Below are 21,774 nucleotides of genomic sequence, written 5' to 3'. Positions count from 1 at the left end.
TTCATCTAGGGCCCCGAAGTGCTGTATTTATCTCTTTGGAGTTTTTTTACTACAGTTCCAGACTTTGTCCTCATTGCTGCATAGAGGTGGTTGGCATAGGGCCCAACCGTGGAATGAAGGTTTGGAAACACGTTATCAAGGCTCAGGGCTCTGGCCTGAGCTACAAGTCCGTTTCTATGATATGAGCCGTTGATATCATTTCAGAAACTAGGTAGAATTTTTGCATTCATTACATTGTATGCATTGGAGGGAATTGTGTGTGATAAACCATTACGGATCCCATTCCCCCAGTCGGGGTGGGGGATCCTCCGCTTTTGCCCTCCACTCCCTGCCTCCACTTACCTGGCCAGTGGGGAAAGAAGGCATGGGAAGGGGCCTCCCGGGCACACCCCTGGGTCAGCATGATGGTGGGACTGATTTCATCACACCACCCTGAGAGCTCTCCTGTGCTTTGTCACAGGCCAATTTGGGCCTCAAAAGGGTCCCGGCCTGCTGTGAAGTGCGCGTGCACTCCCACACCTGTGCGGCGACCAGGGCTTTTTTTCAGTTGGAACGCAGTGGAACGGAGTTCTGGAACCTCTTGACAACGGTCACATGGCTGGTGGCCCCGCCCCCCGATCTCCAGACAGAGGGGAGTTGAGATTGCCCGCCGCACCGCCAAGCGGCATGGAGGGCAATCTCAACTCCCCTCTGTGTGGAGATCAGGGGGCGTGGCCACCAGCCATGTGACCGTTTTCTCCTAGGGCAACCCACTGAGTTCCATCACCAATTTTCCCAGAAAAAAAGCCCTGGCGGCGACATCACCAGAAGTGACATCCCCGAAAATGACATCATTGTGCGTGCAAGTGCAACATGAAGACAACAAGAAGAAGGTAAGAGCCAGGTGTCCTCCCTCTCCTGCCAGGAGGACAAGGGGACCTGGCAACCTTATAAACCACCATTATTTTCACTTTCTGAGCATGCTTCTATTGGGGGACACCCACTGTACCCCATGGCACCAGCTTGTCCCTACCACACACCGCCAATGGGGAACTGTAGTAGGTCTATGCAAATAAAAAATGGGACCTAAAGGGACCTAAAGAGATCCTTCCTCTTTTCTCCCTGACAGTTGATATTATGTAAATTGGGTCTCCCCCCTCCCCTCCAGGATGAGTGTTTGCATGTCATTCTTCTTTTTTTCTTTCTTTGCTTTCGAAACAGTGTTGAATTGAGTCCAGTGAAACCCAGTCCGGTTGAGTAAACAGACCTTCAGGTTTTCATTTTGCCAATCTTTATGACTAAGCAGGCCTCAAAGGTTTTCAGTTTATGAATATGAGCTCGTTCACTTGGTTTTAATCAGCAGTTACACTTTGGAGCCCTCTGGCAGTCAGGCTGGGCTCTTTCTGTGACACTGTTACACTGTTTGCAATGCTCAGCAAAGAGAGGGAGATTGGATTTCATTCTCAGCCCCCAAGAGAAGGACAACAAAATGAATCATTATCACAAAACATTCAGCAGGGGACCACTGTCCAGGGCACAAAGAACACAAAGACAGTGAAGGAATGTTTTTCCTTTCCATTCTATCCCAGGGAATAGATTGCCATAAAAGAGAGAAACAGAGATAATGGACATTTTTTTCCCTCTTGGGCTTCAATAGGGATCCTAGGTCCCCTACTGTGGTCAGGGGCTCCCCCGCTCCCACCCTCAGCCCCCAGCCAGCACTCACCTGGGTGGCAGGAGGAAGAAAGGTGGGGGAAAAGGCATCCTGAGCATGCTAATGCAGTGACATGATGATGTCACTCCTGGGAATGACATCATCACGCTGCCCCAGGAGCGCTCCCATGCTTTGCAGAGGGCCAATTTGGGCCCCAACAGGCTGAATCACGGTGAGAAGCATAGGAGTGCTCCTGGACCCTGCATGATGACATCACTTCCTGGAAGTGATGTCATTGTGCCACCTGGGAAGACATCTCAAAAGGTGAGTGCCAGGTCCCCCCTTTCTCTCTGGGAGGGTAGGGGGACCTGACAGCTCTATTCAGGAGTCAGATATGTTCAAAAGGACAGCTTAAAAGAACCCCTCTAAGCAATGTCAAACTTGATCCAATATACCTGAGAATTTCTTTTACAGCCTGAGTACTAAGCTAGAAAAAAAAAGATAGTTCATACTTTAAAGGCAGCCTTTTCCTAGTTCCAACCTCTGAAGTCAGTTTCAAAGGCTGTGCTCCAAATCCCCTCCTTTTCAGAGGTGAAGGTGCTGAGAATGTGGAACAGCAGCGGCTGCAACTCTTCGGAACGCGCTCCCCAGGAACGCTATTGTTCAACACCCTCGTTCATCCATTTCGTTTATACTCTGCCTTTCTCCCCAGCGGGGATCCAAAGCAGAGGACACCATTCTCCTCTTCTCCATTTCATTCTCACAACAACTCTGAGAGGTGGGCTAGGCAAAAAGGGTGTGACTGACCCGAGGTTCCCCAGCCCCCGTGGCATTCAGACCTGGCTCTCCTAGATCCTGGTCCGACACCCTAACCACTACACCACACTGCCTCTCAACGCTTTACAGTTTTACCATATTGTTCCAATGTGGTGGTTTGAAAGAATGTTCTGTCAGGTTTGCTAGCTGGGCCGTTTCCAGATGGCCCCCCGCCTCGCGAAACGTCGCGCGTCGTCGCGCGTCGTTGCGCAGAAAACGCGAAATATCGCGTTTTCTCGCGCGAGTTTTGCGCGACGTCGCGCAAAACTCGCGCGAGAAAACGCGATATTTCGCGTTTTCTGCGCAACGACGCGCGACGACGCGCGACGTTTCGCGAGGCGGGGGGCCGTCTGGAAACGGCCCTGGTTTTGCTTCTCCTTATAATCCGTTTCACCGGCTGTATTGGATTCCTGGCTCTATTTTTCCATTGTTTTTGGTGTTCCTTGTACAACACTTTTTGTATTTTTTTAAAAAATTTTTATTGGAATTAGAAATATTTTGTCATTTATAACAATCAAATTCCTTTAATATTCCAGTTCTAACCCCCTCCCTCCCCCCCCCCCGTTTGTTGACTTCCAACAGTTTTCCAACCCTTTGTCTATTCTTCCCCTACTCATTTCAACTTATTTTGTCAATTAAACATATACTTTCACACTCTTCTAAGCTAGTCTATTATAACACAGTGCTAAGTCAGTTTCCCTTCACTTATCAACTAACTAATACATTCCTGGCATGTTATTCAATAGTGATAATACTGGTAATATTCTCAATATCCTGTACTCTAACTTATTCATTCTAATGTCATCAATATGGGACAAACAATTTATCCCTCCCTATACATGACTTGAGTACTCATAAGTGATGAATACATTTATAAGTCAACCAATTTAACTTATACTCTATATGTTACTCTTTACTTCCTCTTATATCTCTTATCTTTATAACATAAAGTCAATCAATTTGAATCATATTCTACACATTTCTAAATATCGCTATAACCAAAAATGCCTTCAGCATAAGTCAATCAATTTAACCTATATTCTATATGCTACTTCTCATTCCCCCCCTTCTTGTATTCATGAATTTTAATTCTGTTAATTCTCGATTACACCCCTATCTGCCAGCAACATAATTAATTAATTAATTTCTATTCTTATATATCACATAATAACTATTACTTAATACTGTATAGAATAATCAAATAGAATAATTGCTTAGTAATTCTTCTTTAACTCTACTCCCCCCGGTATAGTCACTTCTCTCTTCTTTTGTTTTTCTTCAATAATTTTCAAACTGCCACAGTTCTCCTTTTTGTATTTTTGATAGGAAAGTTCTTTGTAAATAATAGCAAGAAGAAGAAGATTATGAAAGTTATTATTTTCAGTTATGAGGGTTAGTGAGCATTGGTGCCTGCAGAAGGAAAAACTGCTGAGCTGAAAAGGTGCAGGCAAGAGGTGGGACTTAATTGCTGTGAATCGGCAGGGGAGAGCCGAGAGGGACAGACTCTCTTTCTGCTGCTGAAGATGCTGCTAACTTTTTTCTGCCTGCTCTTCTCTCTGGTAAGCAAATTCTGCTTTCATTTTTGAAGGGGGAGAGAGAAAAGGGAACGTTCAGCGCACAGGGGAACGCACGTGCCAGGTGCACGCTTAAGACCTGTGCATATTGCCTCTGAACCTTCTGCCGATCAGGATAATTCAAAAACAGTAAAATAATTCATGTTATCGACTTCTCCGTCCGCTTTTTGTGAATGTACAAACCTCTGTGTGGGATGCAAGTTATTCCATAGTAGTTAACGAGGGACGCAAATATACAATTGTGACTGCAGAATGTAGAAGTTGTGGTATTTATTGCAGATCATTGAACACAGAATGGGGGCGAACTTGCACATGCGATGCCAGCAATTGATGAGTTTACATAGATCTTTCTTCCCATGTTTGCATCTGAACTTTCCTGGCTGCTTTCCGCCCTTCTGCTTTGCAGAAAGAGTTTTCTCCTTCAACTGATGGATCGGGACCCAGAAGTGGGGGACAGTTCGATTTCCTTTTCCTTTTTAAAAAATAGGATGGGACTTGGGAGGAGAAAGATGAGGGAGAGAGAAAGAGATGGAAGCAGGAGAAAAATAGACAAGAATATACTTAGAAGTGGGTCTCCCATTGCACATTGGATGTTGGTCTGGAGATGTGACATGTTGCATTAGTGAATACATCTTTATATCTCACTTAGATCTGCGAGCAGTTCTGTGTGGATATGATTCGCTGTTGGATCTCTCTCTCTCTCTCTCTCTCTCCTCTCTCTCTCTCTCTCTCTCTCTCTTTTGTTCACTCATGTTCATACTTGCACTTATAGCACTTCAGTATCTTTTTTGGATGAGATCTTGAATCTCGGTGCATTTGTCCTTTGTGTATCAGACTGGCTGGGTTTCTCTTTCCCTCTGATACCACTACAGTGAAATTCATCCTTTGGCTTCTCAGTACTTGAAGCCTGGTTCTGAGAGGCTGTTCTGAATAAAAGCCTGATCATGCATATCAAAATCCTACATAACTTTGTTTCAGCGGCCGTCAGATAACTGGAAGCTTTGGAAATCATGCCAGCAATGATTAAGACACTGTAAGGAAGAGGAGTGCTGAAAATATGTATTTCCTGGGAACATTTGGTGTTTGAAAGCAGAACGCTTTGACATTTGAGTTTTTAAAAATTTCTTGGCCAAAATTCAGAAGAGCTGAAATGTGAGCTTTCTCTGTCCCTCTCTCGATATTATACATCACTCTTTCTCTTTTCTCACACACACCGTTGGTGCCAGGGTTTCTGGTGCCGGTGGCCACCCCCACATGCGCGTGTGCACCCCCAGACTGCGTGATGACATCATCATGCAGCAAATCCAGGCCCATTGGCCAGTGGGTGGCTGGGGTGGCACACAGAGGCTGCCCGCGCTCCGCACGCTGCCCCAGCCGCCTGCTGTGCCTGGCCCGTGGCTGCTGCACCCAGCTGGGGGCGTGTGGCAGTGGCAGTGGTGGCGTGGGGCTGTACAGCTGCAGCAGCTGTGGGCCAGCCACGCCAGCTCCGTGGCATGCACCTCCACCCCTGGCACCCCCTCCAGCACCCCCTCTGGCACTCCAGCACCCACGCGCCCACCTCACAGCCTCAATGGTGGCGCCAGCCCTGCTCACACAGGCATGTTTTCTAGAACAGAAATTCACAAGGAAGAAAGAAACCACACCCCAAAAATCTTGCAAATTTGGATAGCATGGTGAGGGGTTTTTTTCACACAGTAGAAATTTTGGATTCCAATATATGAATCTTAGATTTGGGGGTGGGGATGGATTTCACATATGGCAAAAGGAGCGGGTGTGTATGTGAATCAGCAGTAGCACCTGTGGCTGGCCAGTGGGGGCTGGTTCCAACTCTCATCATTGAGAGAGGGGTTCAGTGCCCAGACTGAGGGATGTCAGGAGGTGGCGACGGGGCGAGGGGCAACACAGCCACATCATTATACTACTAAATGGATAGCAGAATCTGACACTGGCAAGTGATGGCCTTACCCGTGTCCACTTTCAGTTCTTCTATCCATTCTACGCACCTGCATGGTGTGTCTTCCCACAGCGCTTCACGATGCCCTCAGGTAAGGACACCCCATTTCCCTTCCCTTTGGGCAGTGCTCAGTGGTGAACACTAGTATGCCACCTGTGACCCACCACAGAGGCACCAACTGTTGTGGATGAAATGTAACAATTCAACGCTGCGCTTTCTGGTGGGCTTGGAAAACTCCAACGAATAAATTTCAAAATGTAGAAAAGAGCAAGGGTCCCGTAGCACCTATAAGACTAACAACATTTGTGGTACAGTACGAGCTTTCCTGAGCTGTGGCTCACAAAGAAGTGAGCAGTGGCACACAAAAGCTCATACCCTACAACTAATTTTGTTAGTCCTGTAGGTGCTACTGAACTCTTGCCCTTTTCTACTGCTACAGACAAACATGGCTACCCATCTTGATCAAATTTCAAAATGTCATTCTTGAGTGCCTGGGAAATGAATGAAATAAATTCATAAGAAATGTTCATTTCGGCTCTGAGTTCCCTTGGAACGCTTGGTGGACATTTCTCTTTCTGACAGCAAACACTCAAAATGCAAGATGGGAATCTTGTTCTCGGAGAGGTACAGCAAGACCCAGACGGACAGTCTTGAAGACTGGGCCCTAGCTCTACCTCCAGTAGTTACCCATTTATCCTATTATATAAAAGGCAAGCCTTATTGGTGACAACTCACCTTCTATCCTGCTGTGTCTCCAGAGGGTGCCACCGTGACAGAAATGCCAGGCAAGGTGGTCCATCCCTCCAGAGAGGGCTCCGTTCTCTAGAGCCCCCTTTTTTAAAAAGGGGGCTTCATTGCTAGTTTGTTATATTCTTATCCTGCCCCTCCTCCAAGGAAGTCAAGCTGCTTATTTAGAATCAGAACAATCCCATAGAGAAGTCTCGGCTAATAAGGTGTGATTTGTCCAAAGGCAGCTGGTGAATTTTATGGGTACAGATATGAAACCCTGGCTGATTCTGCACACGTTGGATAATGCACTTTCAATGCACTTTATCAATCGTTTGAGGTGGATTTTTTGTTCCGCACACAAAAAAATCCATTCCAAATGATCTATAAAGAGGATTGGAAGTGCATTATCCAACGTGTGCAGAATCACTCCCTGTTTCCTATTGTCACCAAGCCCAATATTCTAGCCACTACCTTCTCTTCTCTTCTCTTCTCTTCTCTTCTCTTCTCTTCTCTTCTCTTCTCTTCTCTTCTCTTCTCTTCTCTTCTCTTCTCTTCTCTTCTCTTCTCTTCTCTTCTCTTCTCTTCTCTTCTCTTCTCCCTCATCTGCAAAATTTCTGTTGGCGTCACTGGCTGCATTTGAATGTTTGACAAGCCCCGCTAACAACGAACACTGCTATTATGTTTTAAGCACATGAAGCACTTTTGACAGCTATGAACTTTTTAATTGGTATGACAGAAAGAGTCACAGAAGTTGTCAAAACCTGATTAGATGTAGAAAGGAAACTTTTTCCCTGCAGCGGCAGTCAGGAGAGGAGGCGTCACAATTTGCAGAGGAGCAGGGTGGAAGAGACTCTTGAGGTGACATCTACCACACGGGTTGGGGTAGGTGGGGAGCGGAAATTTAAGGAAAATCAAGAAGAAAAATTGATTGTTGTGGGGGGAGATGTGTGTGTGGGGGGGGGGGGAGAGATACCATTCCTAATGCTACGTGCCAGATAAGGCCAACCTCGAAAGAGTTCAAAGGCTTTGGAAGGCTCAAAAATTCCATGACTTCAGAAAACCGAAAAGCCTCTGATCTCCCCAGGGACCTTTGTGAGGAGATCCACAGGTGCTCCTTGCGGACTTCTCCTGGATAAGATTCTTACTTCCTTGCCGTTTCAAAGAGGACATGTCTGAGACAGCGGCCCTTGTAGCTATTACACAATAGAACAGGACTGATCAGGATTAGTCATTGTTCACACATTTCACCCCCCTCGAAGGCTCACGTGTCTGTCAAGAGACTGCGGGCTAAATATAAAAGCACCACCTATTCAACACCAAATCAGGCTTTGAACCTCAAACGCCCAAATGGTGGGTTCTGAAGAGGCGTCCCAAAGTCATTCCTGGCTGAATTTGCTGAAGAACAAATGTGATTTCCTTTCTTTTTTATAATCTCGTCGCACACCACTTTTCACTGTTGGTTTTGCAGATTTGTTGATGTTGCCTACCACTTGTAAGCTTTTTACTTACAGCTTATATGGTATTTTTGAGTGGATATGTATGAAATACACAGTGTTGACATACTGTTGCCAAAATAATAATGCTTACATTTGGGGGTGGGGGGGCGGAATGAAATTTGGTAAAAAGAAGCAGAGAATGATGTGCAAATTGATTTGCACAAGAGAGAATCAAAATCGAAAATGTGGATTTGGGGTTTGAAATAGCTGAGATGAGAACAGATCCTGACGAGCAGCCATGTTAGTTTGTCTATAGTGGTAGAAAAGAGCAAGAGTCCAGTAGCACCTAGAAGACCAACAAAATTTGTGGTAGGGTAAGAGCTTTTGTGAGCTTAGGTATCTGAAGAAGACAGCTGCGACTCACAAAAGCTACCACAAATACCCTACCATCTGTTCACCCGACAGATGAATTGCTTATGATGAATTTTGGATATCGGAAGTTTATTAAAGGAAACAAATTTGTAGCTGGAAGAAGAAATTTTTTGAAACGAGCAGAGAACAGTAAGCTGGAAGGCTTGTTGTCAACTTTCTGGGGCCTTTGGCCAAACGCAATGTAGGAATTAATGACCAAGCTAACACGCGGATCCACTTAGAAGCCTCGTAGATCCAGTCGGCGTCCGCTGCGAAGTTACCTGTAAAAGAAATATAATTGAAATGTAATTGGACTTTAGAGACTGCATATGGACTTTTGAGGGACACATTGTATAACTCCCTATATTATATATATCATTATATGTATCAATATACTGTAATTGACTTAATTGCATTTCTCCCTTGCCTCCTTAGCTACGTTCCCCTTGTTGCTTTGCTAGATAGGAGGTTTTCCCTGCTAGGCAATACGAAGTCTTATAGGTGCTACAGGACTCTTGCTCTTTTCTACTGAGATGAGAAGTTTGAAATCATCCCTTGCTAAATTCTTTCCCTGCCAGAAAGGTATTTTTTGGCCAAGTGGGTTTTGTCAGTCTATCTTTTTATCTAATACATTTTTGGCTTCCCCTTTTCCCAAGGCGATCCAGGGTAGAACCCCACGGTATTTTCACAACAACCATGTGTGGTAGTTGTCAAAGGCTTTCACTGCCGGAGAACGATGGTTGTTGTGGATTTTCTGGGCTGTATAGCCGTGGTCTTGGCATTGTAGTTCCTGACGTTTCGCCAGCAGCTGTGGCTGGCATCTTCAGAGGTGTAGCACCAAAAGACAGAGATCTCTCAGTGTCACAGTGTGGAAAAGATGTTGGCAGGTCATTTATATCTAATCAGAAGGGGTGGAGTTGAGCTGAGTCATCCTGTAAGAGTTTCCCAGGGTGTGGAATGCTAATGGAGGGAGGCTTCACTGTATCCTGAGGAGGTTCTTTTGCATATGGATTGGTGCTTGATATGCTAATCTTCTCTGCAGGGCTATTGTAGAATGTAGAGTATTTTGTTAGACTGGTGTTTTTCAGGACTGGAAATCATGATCTATTCATTCTTAAAGTCTCTTCTTTCCTGTTGAAGTTTTGCTTATGCTTGTGAATTTCAATGGCTTCCCTGTGCAGTCTGATGAAGTAGTTGCAAGTATTTTAGTGTCCTGGAATAGGATACTGTGTCCTGTTTGAGTTAGGCTATGTTCAGCCACTGCTGATTTTTCAGGATGGCCAAGTCTGCAGTGTCTTTCATGTGCTTTTATTCTTGTCTGGATGCTACACTTTGTGGTCCCGATATAAACTTGTCCACAGCTGCAGGGTATATGGTATACTCCTGCAGAGGGGAGGGGGTCTCTACTGTCTTTTGCTGAACGTAGCATCTGTTGTATTTTTCTGGTGGGTCTGAATACTGTTTGTAAGCTGTACTTTTTCATAAGCTTTCCCATCTGATCAGTGATTCCTTTGATATGTATTTCCCACACTGTGACACTGAGAGATCTCTGTCTTTCGGTGCTACACCTCTGAAGATGCCAGCCACAGCTGCTGGCGAAACATCAGGAACTACAGCTGCTGGCAAAACATCAGGAACACCACGGCTATACAGCCCGGAAAATCCACAACAACCATGTGAGGTAGGTTTGCATATGAGAAATCCTAAGCAGAGTTACTCCAGTCTAAGCCTATTGGTTTAGGATTTCTGTGGTTTGATTGGTTTAGGATTTGTGTGTCAGTGACCTTAATGGTGGAATGTGGATCTACACTAGCTCTTCAGGGTATTTATGAGTATAAAGGTGCAAGCACTGCATCATTACTGACCCATGGGGGGATGTTGCATCACAATGTTTTCTTGGCAGACTTTTTGTTACGGGGTGGTTTGCCATTGCCTTCCCCAGTCATCTACACTTTACCCCCAGGAAACTGGGTACTCATTTTACCGACCTCAGAAGGACGGAAGCCTGAGTCAATCTTGAGCCAGCTACCTGAACCCGGCTTCCACCAGAATTGAACTCAGATCGTGAGCAGAGATTGGGCTGCAGTACTGCGGCTTACCACTCTGCGCCACGGGGCTCCTATGAGTATTTATGAGCATGTCTGATCTATTGAGGGTTCCTTCCTTTTGCATCCCACAATTGAGTGATAAAAGGTTGTATAGCAACTAGGATTGCCTGGCCAAGCCGGGCAACCAACGGAAGGGCAGGGGCATGTGGAAGATCCCCCACGTCACTACGTCACTTTCAGGTAGAACTCAGAACTGACAATGGGTAGCTCTAGGAATTGCCGGAAAAACCTATCCACAAAACAGAGCAAATGACAATGAAAAAGCTGACGATAACACTTCTAATTAAAAGTCTGGGTAAAAAGATGCGTTTGGGCCTGGTGCCTAAAAGAAAATTAAGTAGATGCCAGTAATAATAGTCCTATCAATTCCCCACTCCAACTTTTTTATAAAATTCCTCACATCTCAACATTTTACTTTTGCTGCAATTTATCAGCAATCTCTGCTAAAAACAGTTGCTATATAATACATTCAGATATTGATACAAGGGGAATTTTATTAACTCGCGGCTTTAAAAGGCAGGGTATTTTTTAACAGTCTGGACTTTGATCTCCGGTAGATCCACACTCTCAAAGATCTCTGAATAAGGATGATATTTTAAGCATTGGTGTTAATGAGATGCTCTGCTTGGTTATAATTTTAGGTTATTTGGAGCTGATTTGCCAGGCGTTGTTAGCATAATTGTACATGATCAAGGCAATAAATATTGAATATGCATATCTGAGCTCTAGAAGAACAGGCTTTCTGATCCAGTGAGACAGTTCCAGGCACTGAAGCAGCTTCCAGTGACAATTCCCTTGCTGAATTTATTTATTTGATATTCTTTAAAATATTTATACGACCGTCTTCCTCCTGAGCAGCTCAGGAATAAAGACGGTACAGACTGTGTTGTGCGTTCCAATCCAAGAGAAATAGGCCTGGGCCCAGCTCCTCCTTAGAACTCTCCTGTTCACGGCAACTCATCACTGCCGTCAGGAAAGGCTGGGCAAAGAAGAGACAATAACTGTTGTCTCCTAAATGGGTCCTCCTTGAGAAATCTCACATCAAGCACTTTCAAAGCGTAATTTGATTAAGACATTGATACCCCATTTCTCTCCCCAATGGAGACTAAATGGATGTTACAACACCGTCCCCTGTTTTTATCCTCACAACAACCCTATAAGCAGGGCTTTTTTTCTGGGAAGAGAAGTGGTGGAACTCAGTGGGTTGCCAACACAGGGGGCAACTCTTGGCAGGAGGTGGTGCCCCTGGTACCACATGTGCACACGCAAAGTGCATGCATGCTCCCAGGGCCAATGACATCACTTTGGGTCAGCTGGAACAAGGGGGGAGTTTTTAAAAGTTTAAATTGCTCTCAGCGAAAATGGTCACATGGTTGGTGGCCCCGCCTCCTGATCTCCAGACAGAGGGGAGTTTAGATTGCCCTCCATGCCGCTGCAGCAGTGCAGAGGGCAATCTAAACTCCCCTCTGTCTGGAGATCAGGGGGCGTGGCCACCAGCCATGTGACCATTTTCAAGAGGTTCCAGAACTCCATTCCACCGCATTCCAGCTGAAAAAAAGCCCTGTCTATGAAGGAGGTTAGGCAGAAAAAGAGAGAGAGAGAGAGAGAGAGAGAGAGAGAGAGAGAGACTGGTCCAAGGTCACCCAGCAAACTTCCAAGGCAAAGTGGGGATTCGAACCTGGGTCTCCCAGATCTTAGTCTGACATTCTAATCACTACAGCACACTGGCTTTTAAAAGACTTTTCAAAACCTGGCAGTGAAATAGCAGTCTCTAGCCTGAGCAGCCCAAACCTATTTTCTATCCATGAGCCAGTTTCTCACTTATTCCTGAATAGACTGAATAGTCTATTCAGCTATTGGCATAAGATCATTTTATGCCTTTTCAGACAAAGGGATCGGTATATAAAAAAATACAAATCAAACTTTGCACCTTAATTCTGTTCTCCTGGATTTTTGAAAACTCAGTATAAAAGTATCACGACAGTAAACAATTTCATGTTATTACCCGTCTTGAAAAGCATCTTCGACAGCAAAAGGAGAAAAAAAAAAATTCAGCCAAACCCCTGAATAGGATCTTTTGAAATGTAAATTGGATTGCCCTTTTCAGAGTAATCGTTTTGTTACCGTTGTGGAAAGTTGAGCATTTGTTTGGTCTGACAAAGCAAAAAAAAAATCAGTTTAGCCTGATATGTCTTTCTTTAAAAAATAGGTTACGTGAAAAATGTCCAAACTGCTTTTCGAAAGTGGGTTCCAGTTGTGAATAAAGAAAGAAATTATTTTGGGAGTTGGGCATCTCAATATATTACAAAAGCAAAAAAGAAAATTGCCAATTGCGGGCATACAATCTAGAAAAGATGGCTATTTTGGGCTGGATAACTCTTCTTATTTTATTATTGTAGTATTGTCATATTATGGTCAAGATCAGTCATTCTGTGTTTATGTTATGAAAATGTATCAATAGTTTTCACTTCCTGAATTTAAGCAGATCCTTGACACGGTGTCTATTTTGATTATCTTTTTATTACATTCCCTTTCTTTTTCCTCTAAGGAGTTGACACAGCATACATAGAGTCACTGTTATGGATTTTTATCCCATTCATTTGGGGAGCAGGTATTGCTTAAAACAGGCGTGTGGAAACACAAAGTCTCTTTGACAGTTTGAAAGCAATGTATTTAACCACTAAACCACAAGGGTCACCAGTGATCACTCAGTACTGGTACCAATCTTCTGACTGAAGAGAGGGCAGAAGTTTATTTATTCCAAGTTGTGGTGAAAACCTTGTACCTTGGCCATGAATCACTCGATGTTATCTTTTAAGATGCTGGTTGTGGTGGAAAGTGCATCAAGCCATAGCTGACTTATGGCGAGTGGTGACCCTTGTTGGGGTTTTGAAGGCACAAGATTAACAGAGGTGGTTTGCCATTGCCTGGCTCTGCAACCCTGGTCTTCTTTGGAGGTCTCCCATCCAATTACTAACCAAGGCCGAACCTGCTTAACCTCCAAGATTGGGCTTGCCTGGGCTATCCAGGCCAGGGTGATCTTTTAAGAACCTTATTATTCTCAAACCGGTTAAATAAACAAGAATCACAAGTATACAAAAAACTAGCATATGTAAATAAGATCAGAAGTAAAAAGTTATATATGTCATACTTTCTCCTGTCTTGCTTACGTATAAAGACAGAATGCCAACTCTAGAATTCTTTGCAGAATCAAAGAGCCAGTTTGGTGTAGTGGTTAAGAGTGCGGGACTCTAATCAGGGCCGTTTCCAGATGGCTTACCTGAAGCCGCTCCATGCCGCAATGTTGTGGATCGTGCCAGGGAAAAAGCAAAATATTGTGTTTTCTCGCGCGAGTTTTGCATGACGTCGTGCAAAACTCATGCGAGAAAACGTGATATTTCGCATTTTCCCCGGCACGATCCACAACATTGCGGCATCTCTTCAGGTAAGCCATCTGGAAACGGCCCTGGAGAACCGGGTTTGATTCCTCACTCCTCCGCTTGAAGCCAGCTGGGTGACCTTGGGTCGGTCACAGCTTCTATCTCTCTCAGCCCCACCCACCTCACAGGGTGTTTTGTTGTGGGGGTAATAATAACATACTTTGTAAACCGCTCTGAGTGGGCATTAAGTCATCCTGAACGGCAGTATATAAATTGGATGTTGTTGTTGTTGTTGTTGTTGTTGTTGTTATTAAATTAGAGAGATTAGGGCATTTTAGAGTGTGGCTATCCAAGGCCAACCCTGTCTTATGACTGCCTTACATTTATATGAGCCTTACATGACTTTATTAAAACATCTAATTCCTTTTCTCTAAAGGTATGACTTCAGTTACCTCTGAGCACCCCCATTGAATAATGCCTGGCACATGGCTGAGGCTGGGCCTCCGCCGGCCTGAAAAAGGGGTGTATAAAATCTTAATGCTCCCTGTGAAGGCTGTCCACCATCCTGTTTTAAATGTGTCTTAATAGAAATACACTGCTGTTTTAATGATGTTTTAATGTAGGTGAATTTTTATTGTGTTTTAATGTGTTGTTATCTGCCCTGAGCCCACTCACGGGAAGGGTGGAATAGAAATTTGAAATAAATAAATAAATAAATAATTGTTGCAAACTGTTCCACTTGTTCTGGGATTTATTTGGTGGTATAGTGCCGTTTTAGCAGCCCAAATACCCAGCTGCTCAGGGTCTGGGAGCTAAGTGGGGTCAGACGCTATCAGTATTTGGATGGGAAATATCCAAGAAAGACCGCGGTTGCTACACAGGGAAAAGCAATGGCAAACCGCCTCTGCTCATCTCTTGTCTAGGAAACCCCGTGGTTGGCATCACGGTTAGTCAGATGCGACTCCATGGCACATTCTTCATTTTCTTCATAATGCCATTTATTCATACGTTCTCCTTCTTGAGGCTGAAAGCTGAAAGTTAGCAGAAACAGTGAAAAAATATACCTTTCCCAAATTTACATGAGAACCTAAAAGCAGACTCTCAGGGCTACTGTGTTAAACGTTCTAAACCATGATTTTAAGTTAAAACCTGCATCATTGCTACCTCCTGTTTCATCCTCAGAAGAACATGCGAGATAGATAAGGCTGTGACTGGCCCATCTTCACCCAGTAGGCTTCATGACCACATAGGATTCTGGCCCTAAACTTCCTCAGTCTTAATCTGACTAACAAACAACTACACTGCACTCTCTCTCTCCTTCTGATGAAGCGGAAAACTGAGTAGACAGATCCACTGCCTATGGGTCTATAGCAATATGGTGCAGGGATCATGCAAACAGCCCCGGCGCCAGGGTTTCTGGTGCCAGAGGCCAACTTCGCGTGCACGCGCATTGCACTCGGGCCCCGGCCTGCGCGATGACATCATCATGTGATGACATCATCACGTGATATCATCACGCAGTGCTGCCGGCAAGTGGCTGGGGCGGTGTGAGGAGTCCTCCTGCATGCCGGGCGCTGCCCCAGCCGCCTGTCGTCCCTGGCCCATGGCTGCTGCGCCCTCCCAGGGGCGTGCGGCGGCGGTGGCGATGTGAAGCTGGCCAGCAGCGGTTCAGGGCTGGCCAGCAGTGGCACGGGATGCACACCTCTGCCCCTGGCACCATCCTCTGGTGCCCCCTCCAGCTCCGTGGCACCCACAGCTGCCACCTCACTGCCTCAATGGTGGTGCCGGCCCTGCACGCAAAATCTAAATGCAATCCATTCGGATTATATGCTAAACTCACACACACTATCTCTGCCCACTAGTAACACTTGCAGACGGTCTAAGTCTTTACTTTTGCTCCTTCCAGGTTGCTTCCATCCATCCAGAATGCAAGATTTTCCAGCAGGTTATGAAAGATGAGGCTCAGTGTTTAGGAAAAAACCACTCTCTTTCACCAGATTTTACAGGTAATAACCTAGGCCTAGATTTGAGAGTACTGACCGGGCCTTGTTGTTATGGTTACCATTGTTCTGCTGGAGTCTGGAATTCTCCCAGTATTGTAAGTGATTACAGAGATCAGGTCCCCTGGAGAAAAAATGACAGCTTTGGATGATGAAGTCTATGGCATAAAATCCCTGCTGAACGCCATCTCCTTCGAAAAGTCTATCTTCTCCAGGCACCAACCCAAATATTGCCAGCACTGGAATCCTTTCCAAGCGTGCCATTTGTCTTGCCCCAGCAGGTAAACCCCTGCCCTCTGCCCCAGTCCCCCAAATTGCTGGGAAATGGCCTCTATAGTGACGCTGTCAGAATTTCCACATCTCTATGGTCTTTACCACAGAGATTAGAGGAAATTCCTAGAAAGTCACAAGGAAGTGACATCACACCCTTCCCAAACTCCACCTTCCCCAAGCACCACCCTCAAAATCTCCTGGCATTTGCCATGGCAGTGGTGGCAACCGTGCCCACCCATCCCCAGAGAGGTCTTTTTTGTGCAAATGCGGAGATTTGGTTTGTTCCAAATTTAGGATCATTTAACAGGTCCACAATGCTCATTTCTTCTGGAGTGCAAACTTCATCTAGAAGTCCTGGACTAAGTGTATCAAGCATGCAATGAGCTGTCCAGCAATCACAGGAGGATCAAGGCCCATTGCCAAATAAAAATTTTAATTGGCTCTTTTTAGCATGTTCTAACATATTGTAACCATTTACTGATATCTGTTAACTTTCTTATGCTTTGGACTGCTTTTTCCTTGATTACGTGCTGTTTATCATAGAATCATACAGTTGGGAGGTGTTAAAAGAAGGGACTGTTGATGTCTCTTGCTCAGGCCTTTAGGGCTGCTAGCCAAGAAGAAGGAAGGCAACAACCATAGAGTCAGTTGGATAGATAGGCTGCTATCAATCTCCTTCCTGCCAGGGGAACTTCCTTACTTCCCTTCTCTCCCCCTCCTCTCTCTCTTCTTCCCTGCATGCACCAGGAGAGGCAGCGTGGTGTCTCCTCCTGAAAGAGATGGCCTACTTTCAATCTAAAGCCATCCTAGCTAGTTAGATCAGTTACTACTTCTTTCTGTCCACTAAACTTATGTAAATATATTTCTTTAGATAAATAGTTACTGCTTCTCCAACTTGGATGAGAGCTTTCTGCCTGCAGTTTGTTCAGTTAACATGCCGTGACTAAAACCCAATAGAAGGGATCTTGGGTCATCTAGACCCACCCCCTGCACAATGCAGGAAATTCACAACTACCTCCCCCCCACACCCCCAGTGACCCCCGCTCCATGCTCAGAAGATAGCAAAACACCATTCTGCTTAATCTCACTTTTGCTTATCTGTACTCAATGAGAGAAAGGCTGAAACCTCTGACCTCTCTCATGGTCAGCTCCAGTCCCTTACACGGAGAATCAAACCTGCAAGTTTTATGACGGTATTCACGCCAAGCCTTTCTCTACCCCCAAATCTTCCTGTCCCCCCTTCCCTTTTGTCATTTCCCCCTATTAAAAGGCGGAATGTGATTTCCTTTTCATAGTATCTGAAGAAGCGAGCTCTACATCTAAGTTATGCTGATTTGACAGGTATTTTCTCAACAGGGTGCGCCGGTGTTTGGGACGGGCTGAGCTGCTGGCCGCAAGCCACCTTTGGAGAGGTTGTGACAGTCTCGTGTCCAGGATTTTTTGAAGAAATCACCAATATACAAGGCAAGAAATGTCCCTTCCCTTCTGCTTCTCAGCATGTGGCACTGTCAATTTATTGTAGACCTATCTACTACACTGGTTCATTTCGGCTAAACATTAGGAAGAACTTCCTGATGGAGCAGCCCCTCAGTGGAACAGGCTTCCTTGGGAGGTGGTGGCTTCTTCTTCTTTGGAAGTTTTTAAGCAGAGGCTAGAGGGCCATCTGACAGCAATGCTGATTCTCTGAACCTGGGCAGATCCTGAGAGGGAGGGCAGGAAGGATTGCATCAGTGTTTAGTTCTCGTGGCCCATTCTTACATGCCCACGGTAATGCCAATTGCCACTTTAGGTTCAAGTAGCAATTTTCCCCAGGCCAGGATCCTGATGGTGTTGTGCCATCTTCTGGGCACGGAGCAGGGGTCATTGGGGGTGTGAGGGGGGGAGATAGTCGTGAATTTCCTGCACTGTGCAGGGGGTTGGACTAGATTACCCTAGAGGTCCCTTCCAACCCTATGATTTTATGATTCTATGATTCTATGATTTTTCTCCTCCTCTTCCTTAAAGGTGCTGAGGGTGGTGTCTATTTTATCCTCATAACAACCCTGAGACGTAGACAAGGCAGAGCGTGTACATTTGAACCAACACTACAGTCGGGGTCATGGGAACTTGAGGGCTGTGTGTGTTTTATGGGCCATCAAATCACTTCTGATTTACGGCAACCCTATGAATGAAAGACCTCCAAAACATCTATCATTAACAGCCTAGCTCAGCTCAAGATGGGTAGCCGTGTTAGTCTGTCTTTAGCAGTAGAAAAGAACAAGAGTCCAGTATCACCTATAAGACTAGCAAAATTTGTGATAGGGTATGAGCTTTCATGAGTCACAGCTCACTTCTTCAGATAGGGTATGAGTAGGGTAGAGTATGAACTTCCATGGTAGGGTATGAGCTTTTGTGAGTCAGATACCTGAAGAAGTGAGCTGCGACTCACAAAAGCTCATACCCTACCACAAATTTTGTTAGTCTTATAGGTGCTACTGGACTCTTGCTCTTTTCTACAGCCTAGCTCAGGTCTTGCAAACTGGAGGTTGTGGCTTCCTTTATCAAGTCAATCCATCTCATGTTGGGTCTTCCTCTTTTCCAACTGCCTTCCACTTTTCCTAGCATTATTATCTTTTCTAGTGAATCTTGCCTTCTCAAGATCTGACCAATGAACGACAGCCTCCATTTAGTTATTTTAGCTTCTGGGAAGAATTCAAGCTTGATTTGATCTACAACCCATTTATTGGTCTTATTTGGCTGTCCAAGTTGTCCATAAAATGCTCCTCCAACACACGTTTCACATAAAGATGGTTACCGATACAACTACAGTATGTGCTGTGCTGTTGTTATAGTTTCCTGGTGATGAGTGTTGCTTGATGCTGACATCCTTTACAGGGTTCCTACACAGAAATTGTACGCCGGGAAATTACTGGTCTGAGCCATTCCCACCATACTCTGTTGCCTGTGGATTTGAAGACAGTTTAACAAAAGGACCAGAAGATCAGGTCAGTAAAGACTTAATATAAAACTAAGAAGTTAAGTCAGTAAGCAATCCAAGATGCTTAAATCCTAGGGGAGGGACTGGGGGAGATGCATGCAAAAGGTCCCAAGTTCAATCCCTGGCATCTCCTGTTAAGGATCAGGTAGTAGATGATATGCTACTAGTCAGAGTAGATAATACTGATCTTGTGGATCAGTGGTCTGATTCAATATAAGGTAGCTTTTTATGTTTTCCCGTAAAGGATTGACTTTTTAAAAAGCTTACAATGTTTGTGAAAATGGAGAGTGAGGATGCCTTGTGCACCTCCACTGGGATCCCATTCCACAACACAGGGACAGCTACTGAAAAGAACCAGAATGGAGCCATTACAGATTTGTTACTGAGAAACAAACTAGACGAGACGATTTACACGAGTCTATGTGAGTGGCCAGAGTTGGGTTTTTTCCTCACCTTCCCGTTTCTCTTTTACCCCCGATGAACTCATGTCCATGGCTCTGCTCTGTGCACGTGTCAGCAAAAAAGCAGTTTACATTAGCGAGTGTCCGCAGACCATATCATTGAGTCGCTGTTGCAGAGTGGTGACTCTGTTTTGATTCCGCTTCCCTCTTTCTGCACAGAAAGGCAATAGGGCACAGGGGATGGTTACAGGGAATGGTTTAAGCATGCACAAACTGGCAGTGCATGATGAGATACCATTCCTGCATCTTGGAGGAGCTTTGTAGCGGCACGGAAAGGGGCATTTCCCCAGCGGGGCAATGGCCATTTAAACTGCAGGTGGGGCTTGCTGGCTGGCCGGGAACTCCTGGCCAGGCAGCCAAGCCCTGCTGTTTAAATGATCAGCTGCTTGTCGGGGATCTCCCCAACAAGCAGCTGATCGGTGGGTTTAAATGCCCCTTTCCATGCCACTTTGCAGCAGCACAGAAAGGGGCATTTAAAATGAACTAAACGAACCAGCGGACAAGTTTGGAAGTTCGTAGAAACGAGCTACCATGAACCGCTGGTTTGGGAACCACGAAATGGGCTTGTTTGTGGTTCTTTTTGGTTCATGTTCCGTCTAGATATTTGAAAACCAAGGAATGTGTATCAATAGCCAAGAGGAAATTCATTCTCCTCCTCCTCCTCCTCCTCAGCAGTTACCAAGGGAGACCATGCCTGAACAAGTTCCCTTCACATGCCTCTATTTCTGAATGTTGTCTTTTCCTCCACAGAAATCATACTATTCAGCATTCTGGTACATCTACACCACCGGCTATGCAACATCTCTGGTTTCGCTCTTTACTGCTCTTCTCATCTTTACCTTATTTCGGTAAATACTGACTTCGCCTTTTGGAAATAGCACCATTGTCCACACTTTACTTCATGTCTCTTGCCTTTCTCAATTTGGGCTCACACTGTTTCCCCCCCACACACACAATGCTTAAAAATGCTTTTGTGTTTCCCTCCCACCACACATGGTAGATGAGTGCTCCAGAATTTGCTTTATCATGACTGGACTCTCGCATGACTGGAAGCTAGAATCGCTCTGAGATGTTACCAGATTTTGAGTCCACTCTGGTTGCATTGTAAAGTTGAGCTTTCTTTTAGGGGCGCATGAGATTTCAGTCGTCTTTTAATGGCATAAAACGCCATTAAAAAGTGAACAGAAGGGGGAAACCAGCAAAGAGAACAGGCAGAGTGAAAATGAAATGCTTAAAAAGTAACAGATGATAAAAGTGGGTTCTCCTGGAGTCCATTCCAGAAATGCACAAAGAACTCTAGATCTCCTATTTGCATGCACCAAGTTCAAAAATGCACAGGGGAGGTTCCATCAAGGACTAAGGCAATTTCTAGGCCACTCTAGGATTCTACCTTGTTTGTTGTGATCACAGCTGATGTTTCTGACACCAGCTAGACACCAGCCAAAGCATCTCGTAGTGCAAGACAATCCCCTAGAATCACCAAGAACACTTCCATGACACTCTGAACATGAGCCAGTTATATCTTGTGTGGCTACCAGACTATGACAAGCCATCACTGGCCATGCCATAGGCTACGGACATGTGAAATGGTCTCCTGGAATGGCCTTTTGATGGAGTGCCAATAAATCCTCTCTGCTCTGCCAAAAATTGTGCAGAGCTGAACTGTGTGGAATGGAGCCTCCAGATTTAGTCCTCTGGTCAGTAAATTGGTATCACAGGAGGATATCAAAAAGAGTCCAGTAGCACCTTTAAGACTAACCAACTTAACTGTAGCATAAGCTTTCGAGAATCACAGTTCTCTTCATCAGATGCAGAGAGCTATGGTTCTCTAAAGCTTATGCTACAGTAAAGTTGGTTAGTCTTAAAGGTGCTACTGGACTCTTTTCAATTTTGCTACTACAGACTAACACGGCTAACTCCTCTGGATCTATGACAGGAGGATATGAAAATGTAACTCTGAGGCCAAAGCTGTTGGCAGCAAAGAGCAGGCCTCTGGCATTAAAACTGCTGGCCATTTTCATT

General features: G+C 45.1%; 1 protein-coding gene across 1 annotated transcript in view; it reads left to right on the top strand.

The window, feature by feature from the left end:
* LOC129337368 (vasoactive intestinal polypeptide receptor 1-like) overlaps positions 1-21,774 on the top strand; it is a 77,550-nt gene that overhangs the window by 37,428 nt on the left and 18,348 nt on the right. The window contains exons 2-5 of the mRNA XM_054990969.1: positions 15,948-16,047; positions 17,671-17,778; positions 19,189-19,298; positions 20,503-20,600. Of these exons, the coding sequence (XP_054846944.1) occupies positions 15,948-16,047; positions 17,671-17,778; positions 19,189-19,298; positions 20,503-20,600 (416 nt within the window). The remainder of the gene's footprint in view (positions 1-15,947; positions 16,048-17,670; positions 17,779-19,188; positions 19,299-20,502; positions 20,601-21,774) is intronic.

This window comes from Eublepharis macularius, chromosome 11 (genome assembly GCF_028583425.1).
Source record: "Eublepharis macularius isolate TG4126 chromosome 11, MPM_Emac_v1.0, whole genome shotgun sequence".
In the NCBI taxonomy this organism is placed as follows: Eukaryota; Metazoa; Chordata; class Lepidosauria; order Squamata; family Eublepharidae; genus Eublepharis; species Eublepharis macularius.
Note: the sequence above shows the minus strand (reverse complement) of the source record. Positions and strands in the feature narration are given on the sequence as shown.